Source organism: Amphiprion ocellaris, chromosome 12, assembly GCF_022539595.1.
Source record: "Amphiprion ocellaris isolate individual 3 ecotype Okinawa chromosome 12, ASM2253959v1, whole genome shotgun sequence".
Classification (NCBI taxonomy): domain Eukaryota; kingdom Metazoa; phylum Chordata; class Actinopteri; family Pomacentridae; genus Amphiprion; species Amphiprion ocellaris.
In genome coordinates, this window is record NC_072777.1 from 17,668,846 (window position 1) to 17,692,168 (window position 23,323).

The 23,323-nt window shown below is 38.6% G+C and overlaps 1 protein-coding gene across 2 annotated transcripts in view; it reads left to right on the forward strand.

Moving 5' to 3' along the window:
- Positions 1-23,323, forward strand: part of rngtt (RNA guanylyltransferase and 5'-phosphatase) — a 130,523-nt gene that overhangs the window by 25,863 nt on the left and 81,337 nt on the right. For both annotated transcript variants that reach the window (XM_055015915.1, XM_055015914.1), the window contains exons 9-10: positions 14,749-14,884; positions 17,808-17,879. In XM_055015915.1, the coding sequence (XP_054871890.1) occupies positions 14,749-14,884; positions 17,808-17,879 (208 nt within the window). The remainder of the gene's footprint in view (positions 1-14,748; positions 14,885-17,807; positions 17,880-23,323) is intronic.

The following is a 23,323-nucleotide window of genomic DNA, read 5'->3' on the forward strand; positions in this document are numbered from 1 at the left end:
ATTATTGACCAATTGTTGATGAATTAAATGTGCTACTCAGGTCCGATGCAGTCTCTTGTCTCTGTTTGTGGTCACTCTGTGGTCTCAGAAATGTTTTTCAAGCAGAGACTGCAATACCTGAAGAAGAAACACTTTGCCTTTCTCACAGTGGCTAAAACTAATTGTTAATTTGAGGCTACCTTAGAAGGCAAATTACCCTGAAAACAGTCAGGATAACAATAATCAATCATGCTTTAAGATATGGACTTTAGTTTGCAATAAAAGCAATAGAACAGTGAAAGATTTGAAAAATAGAGATGAACAGCAGATGTAACTGAAGGAGACACAATGATCAATCTCAGTCGAGAGCTTCCTAATGTAATCTCTCCAGTTTCTTACATATTTAGTTAGTCACCTTATCAGTGAAAAATTGTCATTATGAATGACAAGTCCTGCTATCACATGCTGTTAAATCATTATATATAATGTATATCAGCCTTTCTTACCAATCATCGACCCTGACCCTGACAAACCCGTATTGGTCGATCCCTGCACAGGGTGTACAATATGTCCAACAAAGGCTTGTGCGCTCATTTGGGAAAAGCTTCCAAAGGAAAGGCCTTTATTCTCTGTGTGAGGGACAGCTTGTTCTGATGCTGCTTTTGTGATAATAGTTTATTTTACAAAGCTGATTAATGGATCACAGCTGTCCAAAAACGCTCCCTTATTAGTACCGTGCTTGAACCACTGTGCTTTTAATTTGTCCAAATATCCGCTTTTTCATACAAGTTTAGCTTTGCAGTTTAGTGAGACATACAATTTTTTAAAAAGTGTGATAAAGTTCCACAGGCTTTCAATAAATCTGTTCCATAGTCAGGTTGAAAGACAGTCAGTTGTCAGTGGCAAATGTCATAAAAGCATTGATTAGTACTGATTAACCCTTCTATTACCTTCATATTTACTAACATTCATACTTGGGGCCAATTTGACTCCAGCTATTTAAACCTCCAGAAAATTATTATTATTATTATATTATTATAATTAAAATTGGTCCCCAAGTTTATGTGTCAAGTACTTTGTCTGTTGGTTGACTACCTAAAGAGCCCCCCACCCACTCCCCTTATACATCCAGAATACCTGGTAAGCGACTATGGAGAAATTTGCCAATCACAATAAAATCTCACTGACTGACCTAAAATTGGAAGGAGATATCTTTATGCTGTTTTAATAGCTTTATATTATTTCAAAGTACATATTTTTGTTATCTATAACATTTGGAATGAAAAACTATTTCTGTTATCAAGAATAGTAACATGTATTATGTTCAGAGTCGATTTGACTACAGGAAAAACAAACACAATTTCAAGAAGTTTAGGGCACTGAAGTTTTTTGAAGATTATAAAATTGCATGTTATTATGACCTCAATATCATCCAAAACAACCAAAACAAAATTGTGTAAAATCTTGATGTTTCTTATATGTTTTCTACAGCTAAAAGCCTGGGGTCAGATTGATCCCAAAGAACACTGATGTGTGCAATATGTGTACAGAACATTGAAAACATATCATCACATTAATTTTATGTTTAGCAGATGTCTGTCATTTATTTAGAGACGTTGAACATTGAATGAGGTCAAATTGACCCCAAAGATAAGAGGGTTACAGCCATTTTATTCATCATTTCTTGGACATCCTAATCCTAAAATGATTAGAAGTACAAAAAATAATAATTACCTGCAGTGCTGGGAAGACTTGAAATCTATCAGGTACGATTAATGGGTTTTGACATAATGTGTGCTTTTGACAGGATTTACTGATGCAGTGTTACATTATAATTCTGCTTTGTCATTTTTGCCATGCATTGCATGGACTGTGCAGAATAATTCTTATTAAAAGTGCTATTTTATTACCAGTGATACTTTTAAGACCTAACCCTTTTTTTCATAGGGAATTGTTCTCTTCAAGGTGTTTGTCAAAGTGCTTTCTTTTATTGCCAGAGGTCCTGATTTCAGTATTCTCAGTCCTACTAGCTTTTTTGTTACTCTGCTGAGGGCAGGAACATTTCCCATTCTAATGACGGTAATATTAACTTTTAAAATGACTAATTTTCTTTTTATTATTTTAGGAAAGCATTCTGTTTTTGCAGAAAAACAACCTCTAATGCTCTGACAAGACTCCAAGGCTCAAATGGATAATTCAGGCACTCTCTTCTTATGACCACAGAAGTATGTATCAACAGTTCTGACAGTTAAACTTCCTTGCTCAGTAGCACAACAGGCACACTGGTGACCAAGTAATTAAAAAAAAAAAAAAACAACAAAAAAACACTTATTTAAAAATATTATGCAGCCCTCCCTGATGCACAAACCAGTCATACCATGGAAAAACCAGTCCATGCCTGCCATCTACCAAGAGGGTGGCTCCTAATGGGCTTTTTTTTAAAAACTCTATTTTTATTATTTTTTTATTACAAACATAGTTGAACATAACACAAACCACAAGGTTAGGGAGTCACAACTTAGATAGGAAAAAATAAAACAGATACATAATTCATCCTCATTTGTCTACCCATATGCACACTCACACAGTATATGTCTATATATACATCTGCTTAGGCAGGTTAAAGCAGATACTTTTTGAAGTTACTGGGCTAAGAAAATGGTCCATTTTTTCCAATATCCTTCCCCTATGTCCTTTTGCAGCCTCAGGTTATAAGTGATCTGCTCCATTTGATGTAACTGATTCACAATATTTATAAAGGTGTCCACAGACGGGCCATGTTCTTGAAGCCAGCATCTTGTGATAGCTTTCTTGCTGGCAGCCATAAAGATCTTTAGTAGATATGTGTCATTCTTGTTTAGGTCGCCTAGGGGAAGTCCAAGGTATAGTGTGGAGAAAGACATATTAACCTCAAAGCCAAGTGCTTTGGAGATCATGTTGAGCACTTCCTCCCAAAACAATTTGATAAGGGGACAAGACCAGAATATATGGGCGTGGTCCACCATTATTCTACCGCACCTCCAGCATGGCAGTGGGGTCTTCATTTGTCTAGATTTTTGTTTAGGAGTTATGAAAAAACGAGTTATGTTTTTCCAACAGAAGTCTCTCCAAGTTAGTGAGTTTGTTTAGGAGATTTGTGTTTTCCATATTGCGTTCCACATTCCCTCTGTTATCTCTATTTTCATCTCTTTCTCCCACTTTTGTTTTATGTAAATTGTTGAATGTTTGTTCAGAGCTGAGATGCCTGAATATATCTTGCTTATAATGCCCTTGTTATTCCCTGATTTATAAGCATTAGTAAAAACTCTAGTGAGTGCTGATGGTTTAGTTGAACTTGTTTCTTTTATCTCTTTCCAGAAGTAACTGCAGAGCTGGAGACAGCGGTAGAAATCTGTTCAGTCTAGATTATATGTTTGACAGAGAATTTGAAAGCTGTTTATCTCCCAGTTAGATACAATTTTACACATCGCTGTAATGCCAAGCTGAGACCATTGCTTGTATCTGGAGTCGTGGAGTGCTGGTATAAAGTTTGGGTCAAATGCTGGCCAACTGATTAGTTTGATCTCCCTTTGAATTTGAAATTTCTTGACCACTTCCCTCCACACTTTGAGTGACATGTTAATCCATGGGTTTGACCTCAGTTCCAGCTCTTCTTCTCTTCCAGGGCAGCCCAGAAGTGACTGTATTGGTATGTCGATATGAGACATCTCAATACTCTTCCACTTAGCCACATAAGCAGGGTTACACCAGTATACTAAAGGTCTTGGCTGGGCTGACAAGTAATAATCTTTGTGGCATGGGAGAGCTAAGCCCCCTTTCTCACTGTCCAGCTGGAGAGTGGAGTATTTCACTCTGGGTTTTTTGTTGTTCCAAATAAAACGTGATATGTGTTTGTCCCACTCTCTGAATTGTTTGAAGGGAATCTACTGGGAGAGATAGAAATAGATACAATACTGTCGGTAAAACGTTCATCTTGACCGCCCTGATTCTGCTACCAAAGTCAAGTGGGAGCAGGCTCCACCTATTGATGTCATCATATATTTGTTTGCTGATGTAATTATAATTGATATCATAGAGTCTTTTTAAGTCTTTTGGGATAAGTACACCTAAATATTTCATATAAGGGGAAGACCAATTAAAGTTATATTTATCAATCATTTCTTGTTTCAGGGTGTAATTAAATAGTAGGGCCTGTGTTTTGTGTGTATTTATGACATAACCAGAATATTTCTCTTATGTCTGTAGAATGTTCATCAGCAGTGGGACACTAGAATCAGGTTCCCTGACTGTGATCAGCCCCAAGTCCACATACAATGATATTTTCTATTCATTTTCACCAATACAAATGCCTTCTAAGGCTGATTCTTGCCTAATTGCCTGGGCCAGTGGTTCTATAAAGAGATTGAATAGGAGAGGGCTTGCCGGACAGCCTTGTCTACAGCCACGTTGTATAGCTATAGGGTTAGATAAACTACCATTGATTTTGATTCTTGCCTCGGGGGAAATGTAAAGTGCCTGAATAGAATGTATGAAATCCTTGTTAAATCCAAATCTGGACATAACTGAAAACAAGAAATCCCACCCAACCGAGTCAAAAGCCTTTTCGGCGTCTAAACTGAGCATAATTGAACTTATTTTTCTTTTCTGAATTTGGTAAATAGTGTGGAGTGCTCTCCTGATGTTATCCTCCTGATGGGCTTTTGAAAGGAATAGGGGAGAGACAGTCGAAGCTAGGTATTTAACTTCTTGTTGTTGAGCCTTCAGTCAGGGCTAGATTGGTTTATGCCCCAGAGAGGATGAGGAGGGAGAGGACCCAATTTCGTCCTTGGGAATTTAATAGTACTGCTCAACTTGGACTTCATTAGAGAAATTGGATTTGTGAAAGTCTTTTCCTTGATTTTCTTTTCAAAGTTCTCTCCTATCTCTAACTACCACTTAGTCAGTCATTTAAAAGGAGGAATCTACACTCACTGGTCACTTTATTAGGTACACCTTGCTAGTAAATGGTTGGACCCGCCTTTGCCTTCAGAACTGCCTTAATTCTTGGTGGCATACTTTTAACAAGATGTTGGAAACATTCCTCAGAGATGGATATGGATGGATGTAATGGATATTTTCTCTTTTTCTGACCATTCTCTGTAAACCCTAGAGATGGTTGTGTGAAAAATCCAGTAGATCAGCAGTTTCTAAAATACCCAGACCAGCCCATTTGACATCAACAACCATGCTATGTTCAAAGTCACTTAAATCCCCTTTCTTCTCCATTCTGATGGTCGAGTTGAACTTCAACAAGTTGTCTTGACCACGTCTACATGCCTTAAAGCATTGAGTTGCGGCCATGTGATTGGCTGATTAGCTATTTGTGTTAACAGTCAATTGAACAGGTGTGCCTAATAAAGTGGCTGGTGAGTGTATAATCTAGTGTTTTCTCTTACATAGTAGATTAGATCTTTGGAGTAACAGAGTTCAACATGATGTTTTCTACAGTTTGTCTGGTTATTTTCACAGCACGATTATTTGTGTTTTCATCTCTCCCTTTTGGTTACTTAGTTGATTTATGATGTCTATAATGCTGCTTAATGGACTTAAACTGAAAGAGAAGTGCAAACATTTTATTTTTGGTGAATTTAAAGTGGGACACGTGGAGGGTGTGATTTTTAAGAAACCTCACCAAATTGATATGATTAATGGTTTCAGTGGAATAACACATCAAGAATGAGTTGTTCAAAGACTGACAGAAAGTTGAAAATCAGACAATTGTTTCCATCACTACATTTTGTTGCTCTTATAAATGTTGAGATTTTGGTGCTTTTTTAAAAAGATAACCTGCCTTTCCCATAGTTCATACCACATTAGCCCCATTTGAAGACTCTCCATTGTAAATTTAGGGAAGCTGCCCAAAGGGAAAGATAACTACAACTGCATTTAGTACACCAGTAGCTTAGCAAAGATGAATGAGCATGAAGAAGAAGAATATATAAAGAAGAATATAGCATGTGCAATGTGTGACATGTACACTTAAAGATTTTTTTTAATTCTTCTAAATGAGGAAATCATTCAACTCTTAGTGTAACATGGAGCAGTCCTGCCATTAATGCAGCCCTAATGATGTGCAAAGCTGCTGGGTCTGATCTAAGCCCTCCCTTGGAGCTCAGCTGCTGTCAGTCATGCGACGTGACTAGACTGGCAGAGCCGACACAATGGCCGTCTGTGCCTCATTAGGGCTAAAGTGCTCGGGCAGCACGGCTCAGGATGACGATAAAATCTGAGGCTCACAGCACAGACAGGAGAGACGAAAGGATTACACTGGGAGGGTCATGCACTTGTGTGTATGAAGAAGCGTATTTTATTGAACAATTTCTGATTGCTTACAAGTACAAAGTAGAGTGCCTGCTGGACGTTACTTGAGAGAAGAAAGATGAATACGGTCCTCCTGCAATGAAAAGGAGGACCATTGGGAGTTCTGCAGAACTAATGGTCTCTCTCTGCTTTCTTCTGAACATTCTTGACAGCGTTAGCCAGGGCTTACTGGCCAATTAGACAGCAGGGGAACCTATTCTGCTCAGTGCAGACCTGTTGTGTCCTCACTGCACAACAGATCTTCTCTCTTGTGACACTTACCTGTTTAATCTTTTTAGCTGGTGGTCTTTGTCTGAGATAAAAGTTAGTATCTCTTTGGAAAAGAAGATCTTTCCATCTGTGGAAATCATTGTTTGGCTTAACTGAGCTGTTCAGACATTTCCTAACAACCCCCCCCCCCCTCTTTTTTTTCCCTGCCTCTTTTTAATGCATTTTGTGTTTGTTCACCCCCACTGAGAAAATCTAAGTGCACTTGTATCTGGCCACTCACGTCTTTCTCCTCCTACATCTCTTGTTTTTTCCATGCAGTTTCCACAAGACTTCTGGACGACCCTGTTTTATATCTCAGGGATAGTGGTTTTTTGCCTTCTCCTGTCATGCCTCGAGTGGGAGGGAGGTCAAATGTGTCGCTGTGCGCCCTCTTTAAGCTGAACAGTGTTTTGATTGCCCGTGTACTTGAAAAGCATTTTAACAAAAATTTGGTTGTTGCTCCAGCATATCATTCCCCTCCTTCAAAATATAAATTTGTTGAAATGATCACCAACTAACTGTAAGGGGAGTGCAGTCTACCTCTACGCTTGCCCCTGGAAATAAGAAAAATGCAGAAAGAAAGGTGCAATTTTTTATGGTCTTCTTTCGTTTTAAATACTACCATCTTCACTTAATAGTACAACAATAACAACATATTACGGCATTCATACTATTTTGTAAATTGTGCTGTCAAGTTAGCTACTTAAAGTAAGACTTCCCTCAGAACTAGATACTAATTTTTGCACTGTAATGTGTCTTAAAAATGAGGGACACTAAACATTAACTTCTGTCCCATGAAAATGCACACTGTCTTATGTTTGAGTTTATATTACTATTTCAAAGCACACATAATTGTGTGTACAAAAACTTTAAAGAATGATTATGAGGGAGTCATTTTTGTATTTATTTTATTTTACCTGTTCGCAACATTACTCTTCACAACATTACTTTTCATTCGTGGTTGTTTATTGTAACACATAGGGGAATTTATCATTAATCAGATAATTGCTGTTGATAACTGTAACCGCTGAATAATATAATAATAGATAAGGCAGATAACAAAGAACATGCATGTCAGAAATTGTGTTTTTGTTTGCTGTTGTACCTGGTTACACTACCAGATAAAACCTCCTATTGGACAATTTACAATTAGATGGATGACTGCAGCTCGTTCACTATGTTTAATACTGTGGCGACCAACGGAGACAGACACTTGGACTGGTGAGAGTTTGTGTTGTCAGTCAAAAATGTCCGTGTAAATGTTATTGTTAAAATCGAAGTTGTTAAATAGGAAGTTTTGTGGTTGTTAGTACTCCACCAAGGAACACAGCAGAGTTATGTGACGATCGGCACTGGTTTGTCTGTTAGCAACATTACTCAAACACGAATTCACGGATTTCGAAGGAATTTTCAGGGAAGGTCAGAAATGACACAAGCACCAAGTAGGGCTGGGCGATATGGCCTAAAAAAAAAATCTCAGATTTTTTCACAAAAAAATCCCGATTCACCCGATTTTTTTTTTTTTTTTAAACCACCTACCTAATCTCTGCAGACTGGAGTCCAGTCTACTTTATGCAAATGAGCTGCAGCCCGCTCCAGGTAAACACACTGGATCGCAGCTGGAAATGCGCTGCATGTGGCATGCTGGTCCGGTTGCGGTGCGTTTCCCGCTGCGATCCAGTGTGTTTACCCAGAGAAGGCTGCAGCTCATTTGCATAAAGTAGACTGACTCCTACTTAATGCAAATTCAGTGAGGCGTGCGGAGATTCCACGCATCATGAAACTGTCCTCAAACTTGTAAACTAGGCGTCGGTGACCTAAAACGAGGACAGATTCAGCTGCTGCACAGATTATTTCTCGCCTCAAATGCTTTCAAAAATACTTTTCACTGACGTGTTTTTTGAAATAAAAGGGAAAATTTGCGGCCAAGCCGCTGTGTTTATCTGACTTGTCTGCAGGACTGTCCAGCTGAAAGCTCGGTCACGTGACCACGTAGCGGCCTGCTGTTGCTCAGCGCTGTCATGTGACCATGTTGTGGTTCGCTAGTGACCGCCCGCCGTCCATGCGATTTTCAGATGCGGTGCGTTGCCGTGCGGGAAAATCGCATCTAGTGGACACGCGCCTGTCGGAAATCATGCGAGTGAGCAGCGTTGGCGGAGTACTGCGCTCTCTCAGTGCTTTTCTTGTTGCATACACTACCGTTGAAAAAATTTGGGGTCACTTAGAAATGTCTTTGTTTTTAAAACAAAAGCTTTTTTTTTTCAGTGAAGATACCATTAAATTAATCAGAAATACAGTCTAGACGTTAATGTGGTAAATGGCTATTCTAGATGGAAGCGGCTGATTTTTAATGGAATATCTACATAGGGGTACAGAGGTTCATTTCCAGCAACCATCACTCCTGTGTTCTAATACTACATTGTGTTAGCTAATGGTGTTGAAAGGCTAATTGATGATTAGAAAACTCTTGTGCAATTATGTTAGCACATGATAAATGTGTGAATTTTCATGGAAAACATGAAATTGCCTGGGTGACCCCAAACTTTTGAACGGTCATGTATGTGTGTTTTTCTGTTATGGATAAGGTTTGGTGCAGTATTAGAGTCCAATTAATATTCCATCCAAGAACCATATTTGCATATTAATATTTAACTTGTAATATTTCCAATTTTTTTTTCTTTGACTCTAAAATCTGTCAAATCTTTCTTACTTGGCTTACCTATCATGGGTTTGTAAATTGAAACTATAGGCATTGTGCTATTATTTTGCGGCTGAAACTATTAGTGGAACTGTATTTACTTGTACAATCCTGGTAATAGGCACATTTCTGCTGCCATTGCAGGCTTTTGTCAGCTGGAGTTTAATTCTACACACATTCATTCTTGGCATCTTGTCAGGTTTCCCTCTTTGAACCAGCTGGTATTGATGGCACATTTATTACATCTAATCTCTTTGTTGTATTGGTAGAAAGTCACAGCAGGTATGAGAAATGCCTCACTCTGTCTTTGGGGAAGTCGTTAATCTTGAATCCATACTTGCCATCCTTTGTTTTCCAGAAGGTTTACATCCATTCATTGTGCACTAGTTGTGAGTTTGTCGTCATCATCAAAGGCATTCTACACATTTTGTCATGGTGTAATTTCCCTAAAATGTTGAGTTTATTAGATAAGTAGCCTCATTTTTAGTTACATTGATTAGGATATATCACCTTTTGAAACACAGTAGGACCTGAGTTGTTAATTACAACATGAGTTCATCCTGCTTTTTTCAGCACTTGGTATTTTGTGTGAATGAGCAGCAGGCAGGCTGCAAAGTGTAATTGACTTAATTGAGGTGTATAATGGAGCTGCCAGATTGTCAAGTACGTACAATTTATCAATAGCATTCTGGGTTACCAACAGATTAATAGAAGTGAGTGTTAGCTGCAGCTATAATTAGATAAATGTCTGTCTTTACAAATATTACTGGAAACGGTAAAATGTTAAATTTACACTGTTTTCAAAATTTTTCTGGAATGATGATGTACAGTTTCATTCTAAGAGGCATGGTATCTACATTTATGGATGAAAGGCTTGTGTTTAGAAAAAGCAAAATTCTTTTCAGAGTGGTAAAAATGTGTGTGCTGGAGTAAATTAAATATCAAAGCAACTAGGTGAAAAGCTTTCAACACTACACTTACTGCTGCTGCTACAAGTGAAGGCTGTTCTGGAGGAAACACAAAGGCAACAGTGGCGCTTGTGTTTTTGGGTGTGGCCCATCTTTTCAGCTCGTCTTTGGAAACCAACAGAAGGGAGGATCAGCATATTTAGCCTGTTGAAAGTCCTCCATTTGAAATTGCCAGCTCAGTGACCAGCCGGCTAGGTTGATCAAGCAATAAACATTTGATGAATGCACTATTACGTATTATAACCAAGCCTTTTTTTGTTTTGTTTTTTAATTTTGACATTTAGAAATAGTTTGATGACAGTCATCTTAGTTGTATGTAGTCTTGCTTTTATCCCCATTTGTATTAATTAGACATTGTTTGACCTGTATTTTTTAGGATTGTTCCTAATAGAATAACTAATAAACAAACTCATATAAATTTCTCGTCCAGCATGGTTTAATTTAGCCCCTGAAACATCCAATTATATGCCATATATTAACTTAATCTTTCTAAATTAAGCAGTTCATACAGAGGATGTTGCTTATAATTGCAATTAGGTCTCATCATTTGGATAACTGTTGTCCAGATGTTCAGAGAGCTCTCAACGGATTGCTTTTACAGCATAGATGAAGATGATGCCTCAGGGAAGAAACTCTGAATTTACATCTGTGTGTGCTCAGGTTATTTTATGATATTTCCTTTTCACTGTCCAATTTTTCAGAGTGGAAACTGATGAACAAGGTTGACATTTTAAGTAAAACTGTCATAGTGTAAAGGGCCTCGATGCTTTATGCACTGGCAACCTGGCACACCTCTAAGCATAATGTAAAGGAAGAGTGGAGTCAATAATACCAACCAGATGTTCGTATTGTGACTCACGGTGTTGGGATGGCCGGTTTTGGCAGCTATTTTAGCAGTCTAGCGGTCACTGCTCTCAAGCTGTTGAATCTCCCAGATGAGCGTACTCAAGGAGAAAAAAGTAATTTTCCAGCAATATCCTGTCTTTTGAATTTCTGTCATGGTTTTGCTTTACTTACTTCTACCATTTTCAAAACTGGGAAGAATGGAGGATATGATGGGCAAAATAGCAATAAATACCTTATGATGGAATGCGATTTAAGCCATTAATACCAGCAGGTTATAACCCCAAGGATGACCATGTTAATCTTAACAAAAATGAAACTTTTGAATATTACACTTCCTCATTGTGGAACTACACTGCCCGTCCAAATAAAAAGTCGCACACTCTAATATTTTGCTGTACTGCCTTTAGCTTTGAGTATGGCATGCATTCACTGTGGCATTATTTTGATAAGCTTATGCAATGTCACTGCGTTTATTTCTGTCCAGAGTTGGATTAATTTTCTGCCAAGATCTTGTATTGATGACGGGAGAGTCTGGCAAAATCACATCATGCTCTCTGCACCACTTATTCACAATGTGAGCCCCAGGAATCTTGGCATTGCCATCTCGGAATATGCCCGTGCCATCAGGAAAGAAAAACCAAAAACCAAAAAAGACCTGGTCATTCAGTATATTCGGGTAGTCAGCTGATCTCATTCTTTGGCCACATAACGTTGCTGAACCTGGACCTGACCAACTACAGTAGCCCCAGATCAAAACACTGCCCCCACAGGCTTGTAGGCACTGGGCATGATGAGTGCATCACTTCATCCGCCTCTCTTCTTACTGTGATGCGCACATCATTTTGGAACAGGGTAAATCTGGACTCATCAGACCACATGACCTTCTTCCATTGTTCCAGAGTCCAATCTTTATGCTACCTAACAAATTGAAGCCTTTTTTTCTGATTAGCCTCAGTGATCAGTGGTTTTCTTAGAGCTACACAGCTGTTTAGTGCCAATCCTTTGAGTTCCCTTTGCATTGTACATGTGGACATGCTCTTACTTTCACTATTAAACATAGCCGTGAGTTCTGCTGTTGATTTCTTATGATATGATTTCACCAAACGTTGAAATGATCTCTGATCACGATCATCCGAGAGTTTGTTCCGACCACATTTGTTCCTTGAATATGATGGTTCACCACTATCCTTCAGGTTTTAATAATGCGTTGGATGGTTCTTAACCCAATTTTAGTGGTTTCAGAAATCTCCGTAATTGTTTTCTTTGGTTGATGCAGGCCAATAATTTGACCCTTTTGAAACAGATGAACATCCTTTCCATGATCACAGGATATGTCTTCCAGCATGGTTGTTTAAGAAATGAGAAGCTACTCACTGCATCAGCTAGGGTTAAATAAGTTGTTGCCTACTGAAACATATTCATCACTGCAGTAATTATCCAATGGAAGGCTCTTGCCTGTTTGCTTAGTTAAATCTAGGTGGTGACTTTTTTTGAACAGGCAGTGTATTATGTTAGATTACATTTGCTTCACCAAAGGAATGCCCTATAGCTGAACTTGGTCCACTGGTAATGCATGCAATTAGAAAATATAGTAATCTATGAGCCAAGAAAGAAGTTTTGTGACCATCCAAGGCAACAAGTGAAAGATAATTTGCTTACAATTCAGTAAACATGCTGTGAGAACTGGCTGGTAGAATTTGGAAGCTTGTGATGTGCATATTTTGCATTCGCATTGATTAAAACTGCTTTCTGTTTACAATGATAATTAACATAAAACACAGCTAGATTAAAGGAAAAGTGTTCACTATGGTAGTACGATGTAATTAGCAGTTATCTGTTTCCTGATCTTTCTGTCCTTTAGTCAGACATGATAAAAGCTCGTATTCCGTCACATTTGTTTTATTTGAATTAAAAGCAACTGATTTGCACATTAGAGACATAAACAGACTCTTGTTTTGCAGTGACGAGTGTTGCCCAAATCTCAAGTGTTGTTTTTCTTTGCTTACAGCAATACAGTGTTAAAGTGTGATTATCATATTAAAGCCTACAAATAAACTAATTAAAGGAAATTATTGGCGTCTTGATTTGTCTGGAGGAATTTAATTTGAGGAGCACTGTTAAATGTAATTAAGCATCACAGGGGTTATAATAATTGATAATAACCCTTAAGAAAACAATCACAAACACACTGACTGAAATGGAAAAATCTACACGAACAGTCAAAAGTTTGAACACACCTTCTCATTTAATGGGTTTTCTTTATTTTCATGACTATTTACGTTGGTGATTCTCACTGAAGGCATCAAAACTATGAATTAACACATATGGAATTATATAGTAAACAAAAAAGTGTGAAATAAAACGTTTTTTTTTTTTTTTTTTTTTTTTTTTTTTTAGATTCTTAGAAATAGCCACCCTTTGCTTTGATTACTGCTTTGCACACTCTTGGCATTCTCTCAATGAGCTTCATGAGGTAGTCACCTGAAATGGTTTTCCAACAGTCTTGAAGGAGTTCCCAGAGATGCTGAGCACTTGTTGGCCCTTTTGCCTTCACTCTGTGGTCCATCTCATCCCAAACCATCTGGATTGGGTTGAGGTCAGGTGACTGTGGTCAGGTCATCTAACGCAGCACCCAATCACTCTCCTTGTTGGTCAACTAGCCCTTACACAGCCTAAAGGTGTGTTTGGGGTCATTGTCCTGTTGAAAAATAAATGATGGTCCAGCTAAACGCAAACCTGATGGGATGGCATGTTGCTGGGGGTGGGAGCCATGCTGGTTCAGTGTGACTTCAGTTTTGAATAAATCCCCAACAGTGTCAACAGCAAAGCACCTCCACACCATCACACCTCCTCCTCCATGCTCCATGGTGGGAACCATGCATGTAGAGACCATCCGTTCACCTTTTCTGCATCGCGCAAAGACACAGCGGGTGGAACCAAAGATCTCAAATTTGGACTCATCAGACCAAGGCACAGATTTCCACTGGTCCAATGTCCATTCTTTGTGTTTCTTGGCCCAAATAAATCTCTTCTTCTTGTTGCTGTTTCTTAGTAGTGTTTCTTAGGAGCTAATTGACCAAGAAGGCCTGATAGGCTCAGTCTCTTCTGAACAGTTGATGTAGAGATGTGTCTGCTGCTAGAACTCTGTGTGGCATTTATCTGGATTTATCTCTCTTTTTTATTTGTTTTATTTTGTAAGTGTTGCTTGTTTAGTCCCAAATAATGTGTTAGATTTCAAGCCAAGATTTTAGGGGCCCTGATAAAGCCTTTCAGGGCAAATTATTTTCCAATATCTGTGTGACTTCAATGCTTCAGTTCACAATATATTAGTTTATTGTGTGGGTCACCCATCAAAAAACTTGTGCCAGATAATGAATGACACAGGGGCAATGTTCATGCCCTTGCAGTAAAGAGATAAGCATTACTTTCATAAATACTTTCCTTCTTAAATGAATCTATTGTAACATCAAACACAGAGATAACATTGTAATAGCAGCCCACACAATCAATAGTAGTTGTGCATGCTAACAGATAATGTAACCTAGCCCATTATGTAAGCCCAGCTGGAGTCTAAGTAGTGACCAGGATAATTAAAACTTAATAGCTTGTGCTTACTGCTCCGTAATGATTCAACCTCATCTTCCACAGGTACATGATGCTGATCAATGGAAAAAATGAAGTGTACATGGTCGACAGAGACAACAGTATCTTCCACATAGCAAACCTAGAGTTTCCTTTCCGGAAGGATCCACGTGTGCACTTATCAAATACTCTACTGGATGGGGTGAGTCATCGCTCTTCTTAATACCTAATGTTTACTTGGTATGTACTGTGCCATGCTAGGCCTTCTTCAGACATCCATGAAAATATTATAAGTTGTCCCGTTCCTTTCTTTGCTTGAGTTGAATATTCCCTACACCTCCACATTTGTAACATCCTCATTCTGCCCCTGCTGCTTAGTCTTGCAGATAGTTGACATCAGTTAGGTGAAAGGAGAGCCTGCCAAAGATGGCTGACAGGAAAATGATGATGCATGTCCTGAAGAAAAATGGCTAATGAAATGCTACACAGTTTTCTGTCAGTACCCTGCAGTGTACTTTGTTGTCACGCTCTGCTGTGTGCTTCTCAGAGTGGAGATGGGGGTCAATCACTCATCTTCAGGCTGTCACACTCAGACTTTCAATGGCATTTTTATGTAGTCAGGTCACACAGGTCCCAGACTAGAGCCTCAGTCAGAAATGAGCAATTTTATACGAAATAGGTATGTGCTTTCTCTTTGCTTAAAAGTTACTAATTGATGTGATGAATTTAGTTTCCTTGCTCAGGCAGGACATCTAATTGCAGCAAATTAGTGTTCTTCTGAAGAAGTAGTGTAGATGTGCGTTTAAATTGTTACAAGGTTTGTTTTGACTCGTGCTTATTCATCTGTTGATGCTTCTGGCTCTCAGTTCATAGAGTTTTTCATGTATTTATTTTTTGTGCTGAATACTGTGAAAGCCCAGCTGTGTTGTCTGATATGCTGCATCTTTAGCCCAAAGGCGCTGGTCTTTGTCTTTACATGCTGTTTTGTTGTACAGTTTTTAATGAGCGTTACATCAACTTGAGTTCCTACATCGTGTGAATGCACAATGCAAATTGAATTTCTGACAGTTTACTTGCCACATTTATGTATTCCTTCACTGCTGACTGTCTCTACAGTGGTTCAGTGCACCAGATGCATAATGATGGCAGCCTACTGAAATTATATCATTTTTTCTTTCCAACCCCTCCTTCAGTGCGATGCCTGTTCTCCTTTCTTCCACTCCAACTTTGGCCATTTCGATTTGATATTAGTTTTTTTGTCTTGTCAGATGTAAATAAAAATTACTCCAGCCAGCAAAGAGACACATTTGACTTATTTTCATTCATGGTTGTTTATTGTAACACATAGAGAAATTAATCATTTGTCAAATAATTGCTATTAATAACTGTAACCGCTTAAAATATATTAATAGATAAAGCAGATGACAAAGATGCATGCATGTCATTACCAGTTTATCTGGTTGCGTTACCAGATAAAACCTCCTATTGTACAATTAGATGGGCGACTGCAGCTTGTTTACTATGTTTAATGCTGTGGCAACCAAAGGAGACAGACACTTGGTCTCCCGAGAGTTTGTGTTGGAAGTGTAGCGTTGATATTAAAATCCAAGTTGTTGAATACGAAGTTTTATGGTTGTACATTTTCCTCCAAGAAATGCGGCGAAGTTATGTGTCGATCGCTGTTGGTTTCTTTTTCTGTTAGCAACATTACTATAACACAGAATAACGGATTTGGATTAAATTTGCAGGGAAGGTCGAAAATGTCACAAGGACCAAGTGATTAGATTTTAGCAGTGATGCAGCTTATAGTCTGGATCCACGGATTTGTTGAAGATTTCCGTATCATTGCAAGATAGCGGCACGGCGTCACTGTAACTATGACTACAAGTGAACAATACGTCAGCTGCCTGCTGATGATCACATGATTGCGATCCTACTACAAATCCACTGCTGCCGACTTATCGGGACTTAATCATTGGAAATCATACAGGGAACAATTGATTCAATTGTGGGGGTGTTTCCGAGTTCCATCAATTCCAGCCGCCCGCTACATATTTAGGTCATGCTATTCGATATTCGTATATAATGTACACATGCATAACACATGCCTGATCATCAATAACTAATAAACAAATGCTGCATTTCTTAATTAAAAAAAAAAAAAAAAAGTTGCATTTCTGACATATAGGGGAATGAATAGCCTTGGCGGAGTACAGCGCTCTTGGAGTGCTTTTTTTATTTTGAATTTTGATTGATTTGGAGGAGTGAGGTGGTTTTTGGCATTTGTGTGGCGGAGAGCATCGTGACCTCAGGATAAAGACAGTCTTCGTTACAACAGCTTGATCTAGTGCCTAAAAAAACAACTCAGCATGACTCATGTGGCCCAAAATAGATAATTTCTTGTTGACTGTGAATTTCTTGCATTCATTGCCATTTTTGCCCATCATATCACAAAGTTCATGCTTTTTTGTCCCTTTGGAAAATAGTCTTTCAATCCCCAAAATAGTGTTTTTGTGTGATAGCTGATTCCTCGAGCGATGTCTTACCTCCTACCTGTAAGTTACAGCAACATAGCACAGATAGTTGCTTAAATATTTTATGAGGGGAACAGGAATATATATAGCGCTCTAAACATGTGCTTCTCTCTCAAATTTATACCAGGTAAAAGTCAAAAGCTCCTTTCACTTAGACTACTTCAACAGTTGTGATGTTGACATGCTTATCTTTGCTTTTACTTTACACTCTGGTTGTGTAACACTTCTTTTAAAACTAATCATGCGTCTGAGTGTCCTGAATTGCGGCTGCACCTGACCTCAACTTGAGAGCCTTGCATAATAGATGTGCAGTGCTATTTCTGCTTCGTGTTCTTCTCCACCAGACCATACCGCACAGACACACCCATATACACACACATACACACCACCCACCTCCCCAGTTCCTTGCTATCCTTTGCATTGCTGCAGGCATCTCCCTCTCTGAAGCAGAATCGTCTGGGAAGTGCTCAGACTCTAGTGTCCCATCCTACATAACTTGTCTTTATTTTGGACATCTCCTCCACTCAGTTGTACCTTTATGTTTGTAAAATCGATATCTTCTGAACTGACTCCTTTTCCTTATCCCTGCAGGAGATGATCATCGACAAGGTGAATGGGCAGCCCGTCCCTCGCTATTTAATATATGACATCATCAAATTCAATGTGAGTACTCTGAGGATTTGACAATCTGTTGTCTTTTTTTGGCCATTTTAGCCTTTATTATATAGGACAGGGGAGAGAGAGAGACAGGATATATGGGGAGAAGAGTGAGGAAGGACCTGCAGCAAATGGCCATGGGTCGGACTCAAACCCATGGCTGCTGCATTGGAGACTATTTATGGGTCGTTTATTGGAGCACCCTCTGTTGTCTTTTTTGACCTGTAAGTCAGAATAAACAAAAAAGCAAAACAAAAAAAAAACAACATACCCCTCATATCTGTTTGCAGCTTCACCTGTCCTTGGCTTTTTACTTGCTATTAAAAAGGTTCATCACAAGGAGTTGTTTTTGTAGTCCGAGTCAGAACAAATTGTTAAGCTGTGCATCAAGAAGAAGCATTGATGTGGAATGGGATTTTCCTTATCTCTCAAACCTGAAAAATCGTATTCCCAGTAGGGTTCCTTCAATGCTATACTGTAGCAGCAGCAGAGGAGTGTTCATCCAGGCTCTGCAGTATTAGCATAGACATGACAGAGCGTTGTCGTTCTACATGCTTGACCCCCACCCTGTCACGCACCAGGCTTTACTAAAGCCTGGCCTTAACAACAATTGCGTCATATACATATGCATAAATATATATAACTTAAATTTTGATAGTTTCCCCATTGAAATAGTTTCTGCTGAGCTACAGTGCATTGACCCATTATTTTAATCAATTTTCATTAAATATTAATCCAAACCTTTATTATTGTTAGAGTTCAATCCATTGTATTGGATCGAAATACACCAGTCGGTCTATGACTCGCATTAATGTGGGGTAGCAATAAGTGCCTAGTGCATTGGGTTGTATATTTTTTAAATGTGTGTCTATATATATATATATATATATATATATATATATATATATATATATATATATATATATATATATATATATATATATATATATATATATTTATATATTTTTATATATATATATATATATATATATATATATAAAAAAAATAAATAAAATGGGTGTGTGTATAATAACGTTATTTTAACTTGGCCATTTTTTTAAACTGCCTGACGTCAACACTGAAAGCCTGTTAATTATTAACACTGTCAAACTATAAATGAATTCATCCCTTCAACCTTTCTAAATTGTTGTAATGGCAATCAGGCACGCACAGAGACTAATGAGCCTGTTGTTAGCAGGCCTCTGCTGTCTTCCTTAAAAAGAGCTTGATGAATACCTTGGGATGAATGGAGGAGGTGGGTGGGGGTTACTTAAGCCACTGTGTTTGTCTGTCGCCTCCATTTCTCCATCGATTAGAGGCTCACACAAGCAAGCAGCTCAATAAGGCTCCAGTGGTGAGGAGAGCGTCGTCGTAAGATGGTGCAGAGGTTAGCAGCTCCACATGACTCCCACCGAGCCGTCAGCAAAGCACTGCTGTATTGATCCTTGCTGGCCATTATTAGCCCCTGCCATTATCTGTGGTGGGCTGCTCCTTGGCACTGAGGCTCCATCCTGACACTGGGGATGAAAATGTAGCAGGAGGGAAAACACACCACCTGCTTGGCCCATGGTCTAATGTGACACCATACTTGTTTGGAAAGTTGAGTGTAGCACAATATAGGGATGCTTTCGATTCGAGTGTAATGAGAACAGTGTGCCCTTTCACCGTATTGGGTAATTTCACTGTGTATGAAGAGTCCGATGGACTCTAGTGGAGCTTGGTTGATAAATAAGTTATGTTAGCCCTCCAACATAGTACTGTTATGTAGAGTGTGCTGATGTGTACAGTACCTTTCCAACCATGTAGCTGACTATCCTTGACTGTCACCCTCAGATGCAATTAATTTTCTGTTTCTACTTTTGCAGTAAAATATATTTAGAAAAGGATCTTTGTTCTTCTAAGAAGTTGTGGCTGCCTGTCACTCAATGTCAGCTCCCCCACTGTGGGAGAAATGACAGGACAACAACAATTACGCATATTTGCCCTGTTTTTATTTTTTTGTAGAAGACTGTTATTTTGAAATAATACTGTGGAGGTTTGGACTTGACTGACTCACTGCCTGTTTGCTGACATTTTGATTGCCCTCATTATTTTTCACCTTGCCAAAACAGCCTGGCTTTAAGTACAGAATTAGACAAGATAATTGGCTCAACTCGGTTTACAATTGAGCAGAAAGGACTTGTTTTAACATCCATCACATACACTTTATCTGTTGAGGTATGTGCACTTTACTAGCTCTACTTACTCTTGATTGAAAAATGTGTATTCAGATACAGTTTATAGCTATTTGGGGGTCTCCAACCTAAGAGTATTGCCTGTGCCACAGTGTCTTTGAGACCAGCAGGAGCACTGATAGAACTCCTCTGGAGTTACACTGAGTATGGGAAGTATTCAGTCCCCTTCAATTTTTCTGTCTTTGTCATATTGCAGCCATTTGCTAAAATCATTTAAATTATTTATTATTAAGGTTCATGAGTTGAGAAGTTGGACTGCCCTGGGTACAAAGGTAGCCCTTCTCCTCTGTGACCTGCATGCAGGGCAGCGAAGCCGTCGACCAGAAGATGATGCTGCCACCATCATGCTTCACTGTTGGGACTGTATTGGGCAGGTGATGAGCAGTGCCAGGTTTTCTTCACACATTATGCTTAGAATTAAGGACGAAAAGTTCTATCTTAGTCTCATCAGACCAGAGAATAGTCTGTATGTGTTTTTTGGCAAAGTCTATGCGACTCCAATGAAGGTGTAGAACCATCTCAAGGATAATCAGATCGGAAGAAATCAGCAGCACCTGAGTTAAATATGAGTGTCACAGCAAAATGTCTGAATACATGTGGCCATGTGATATTTCAGTTTTTCTTTTTTAATAAATCTGCAAAAAATATCTACAATTCTGTGTTTTTCTGTCAATATGGGGTGCTGTGTGTCCATTAATGAGGAAAAAAAAAGATTTTAGCAAATGGCTGCAATATAACAGAGTGAAAAATTTAAGGGCATCTGAATACTTTCCACACCCACTGTAAATCTCTCCTGCGGTATCTTTGAATTTTGTAGTCCTGCAGTGGTTGAACATCATTCAGTATACACAGATGAGCCACTACATTACAAGCACCTGCCTAGATCTCCCTCATGCCGTCAAATTCTGCCCGTCAGTGTAGCTTAAATTGTTTGTCCATTTTTTTTTCTTGTTCCAACACATCAACTTCCAGAACTGATTGTTCGCTTGCCGCCTAATATATCCCACTCACTGACAAGTGCCGTTTTACTTCAACAATCAGTGTTATTAACTTCACCTCTCAGTGGTTATGATGCTGATTTTAACAATTTTGACAAGGGCCAGCTTGTGATGGCTCCACTAAAGGGACAAAGAGTCACCACCTAACCATAGCAACAAGCCACATACACCCCCTCAGCAATGATATTTCTTGATGGCTGCAACCTCTTTAAGCAGAATAGTGCTCAATGCCACACTGCAAACATTGTTCACGAATGATTTGAGGAGCATGACGAGTGCCCTGTACAACTGGACTCTTTCAGAGGTCGTGTGAAATCCTGCCTCAGTGGGTTAAAGTTCGTTTGAGGGGGTCGTACACAATAATATGCAGCTGCTTTTAATGTTGGGCCTGCTCGGTGTATGGTGATAATGACTTTCACTTACGGCACATGAGAAGACATATGAGCAGACACATTTGCACAAGTCCTGGTTGTGGATTATTATTGGCCTCTAGCTAGTAATAACCACAAATGTGAATCACCGTTGATTTCAGGCACTCAAAAATTACTTTTACATGCATTTTGCTTATAATTATGACACCAGTCTTGAACGTAATTACCATTTTCAACATGTGGTTGAATATGTGAACATTTATAAAGGAAATAATGTGTTTTATATGAGAAAACACTATTAACTCTCCTAAATTGTTTTGTAAGAGTTATCTATGCTGTTTATTTAGACTGTTTTTCCTCTGTATTTGATAACCAAAACATCTGAAAATTCAACACAGGGAACAGTTAATGTTCTGGATTTTCCTTTGAATAATAATGTACTGCTACGATAGGCTGTACATGTCTTTATTGAGCACAATTCATCCAGATAACATAATTCTCTTTTTCACCTTGTTTTTTTGTAATAAGTAGGGTTAGACAAGGAAATATATTAAGTGTTAAAATAAGAACAGTTGGGAAGTCAAATTTTTTTGTAAGAATTTTTTTTCTTCTTCTATAAATTATATTGCAACCCCTTAAACTTTGCTGAAATGTAGGGATCTGACAGCTCTTTGCTAGATGTGAAATGTACTTTTGCTTTTTTTAAAGCTCTGTCTATGAAGTAAGCCCTGCTCTATATTAAAGTGACTCATAAAGGAACAGGAACAGCATGCCTCAGGGGCTGCATAGTATAGCTAGACAGACTAATGTCATAAATTCTGGCCTATAACCTGCCTGCCTGTATTTTTAGACACAAGCTGATGTTCACCCAAAAGCAAAAAGAGAGTTTCCAGCTCTTAGTGTTCTGTACAGGTGGAATATGGTGAACTAAAGTTGCAGGAACTGGAGGCTATTCTGTGTTCAAGGTTGGTTGAAATCTTTATCTTGCAATCTGCCATCAAAACTTTAATATTGCAGGCAAAAACATTTATTCGTTTTCTTTGGATCTCCCCTTTCTAGCTTATTGATCTGACTGCTTCACACCCAAGATAATATAGAGGAATTCAAAATTAAAGACATTTCTCATCCTTCTTTTAATATAACTAACATGCTACCAGTAACTGATGTCACCTGGATCAAAGCTCCAATGATATAAATTAAATTGTTTAAACAACTTGCTGTGACTGGTGCCCTAAAATATTGCTTTTATGTAACTGCTCTGTTATCAACAGATAAACAGGATACAGAATGTTTTTGCAAACAGTTTTTGGCCAGAACGGTCTAAAAGCCTCTGTTTTTGTCCGGAATATCCCCAAGGAAGCTGCAAATTAAGCCTGTGTTGACTGGTCCCAACGCAGATTTCGTCAACGGTGTGTAAAGTAATTTATCCCAAATTATCCGAGACAGTCACAGTCCTTTCAACAGAATTCCCAGCACTGTCCCTGTTTTTGCTGTAGCCGTCATCCTTTAGCCTCTCCCACCTCACTCCTCACTGCTTTATTTCTGATTCTACTTCTCTCTAGTGTTTAACATTTAATGTGTACGGATATATATAGTTTCTTCATGCACTCTGTTCAGCTTGCCCTCAAAGGGGGGGTTATATCATTTTTTTAGTTGTCCAACCTTTTATGTAGTTGAATGACCTCATATAAATTTTCCTCGTATTACGGTTGAGAAAAATGGCAAATATTTTTATTTTAATAAGAGACTTCGTCATATTATCAATTAATTGACAAACTGCAAGTCATTTGTGAAGTCTTAGTGTACAAATACACTAATGTGAAGTTCTGAGCATCGCAGGGTGTGTA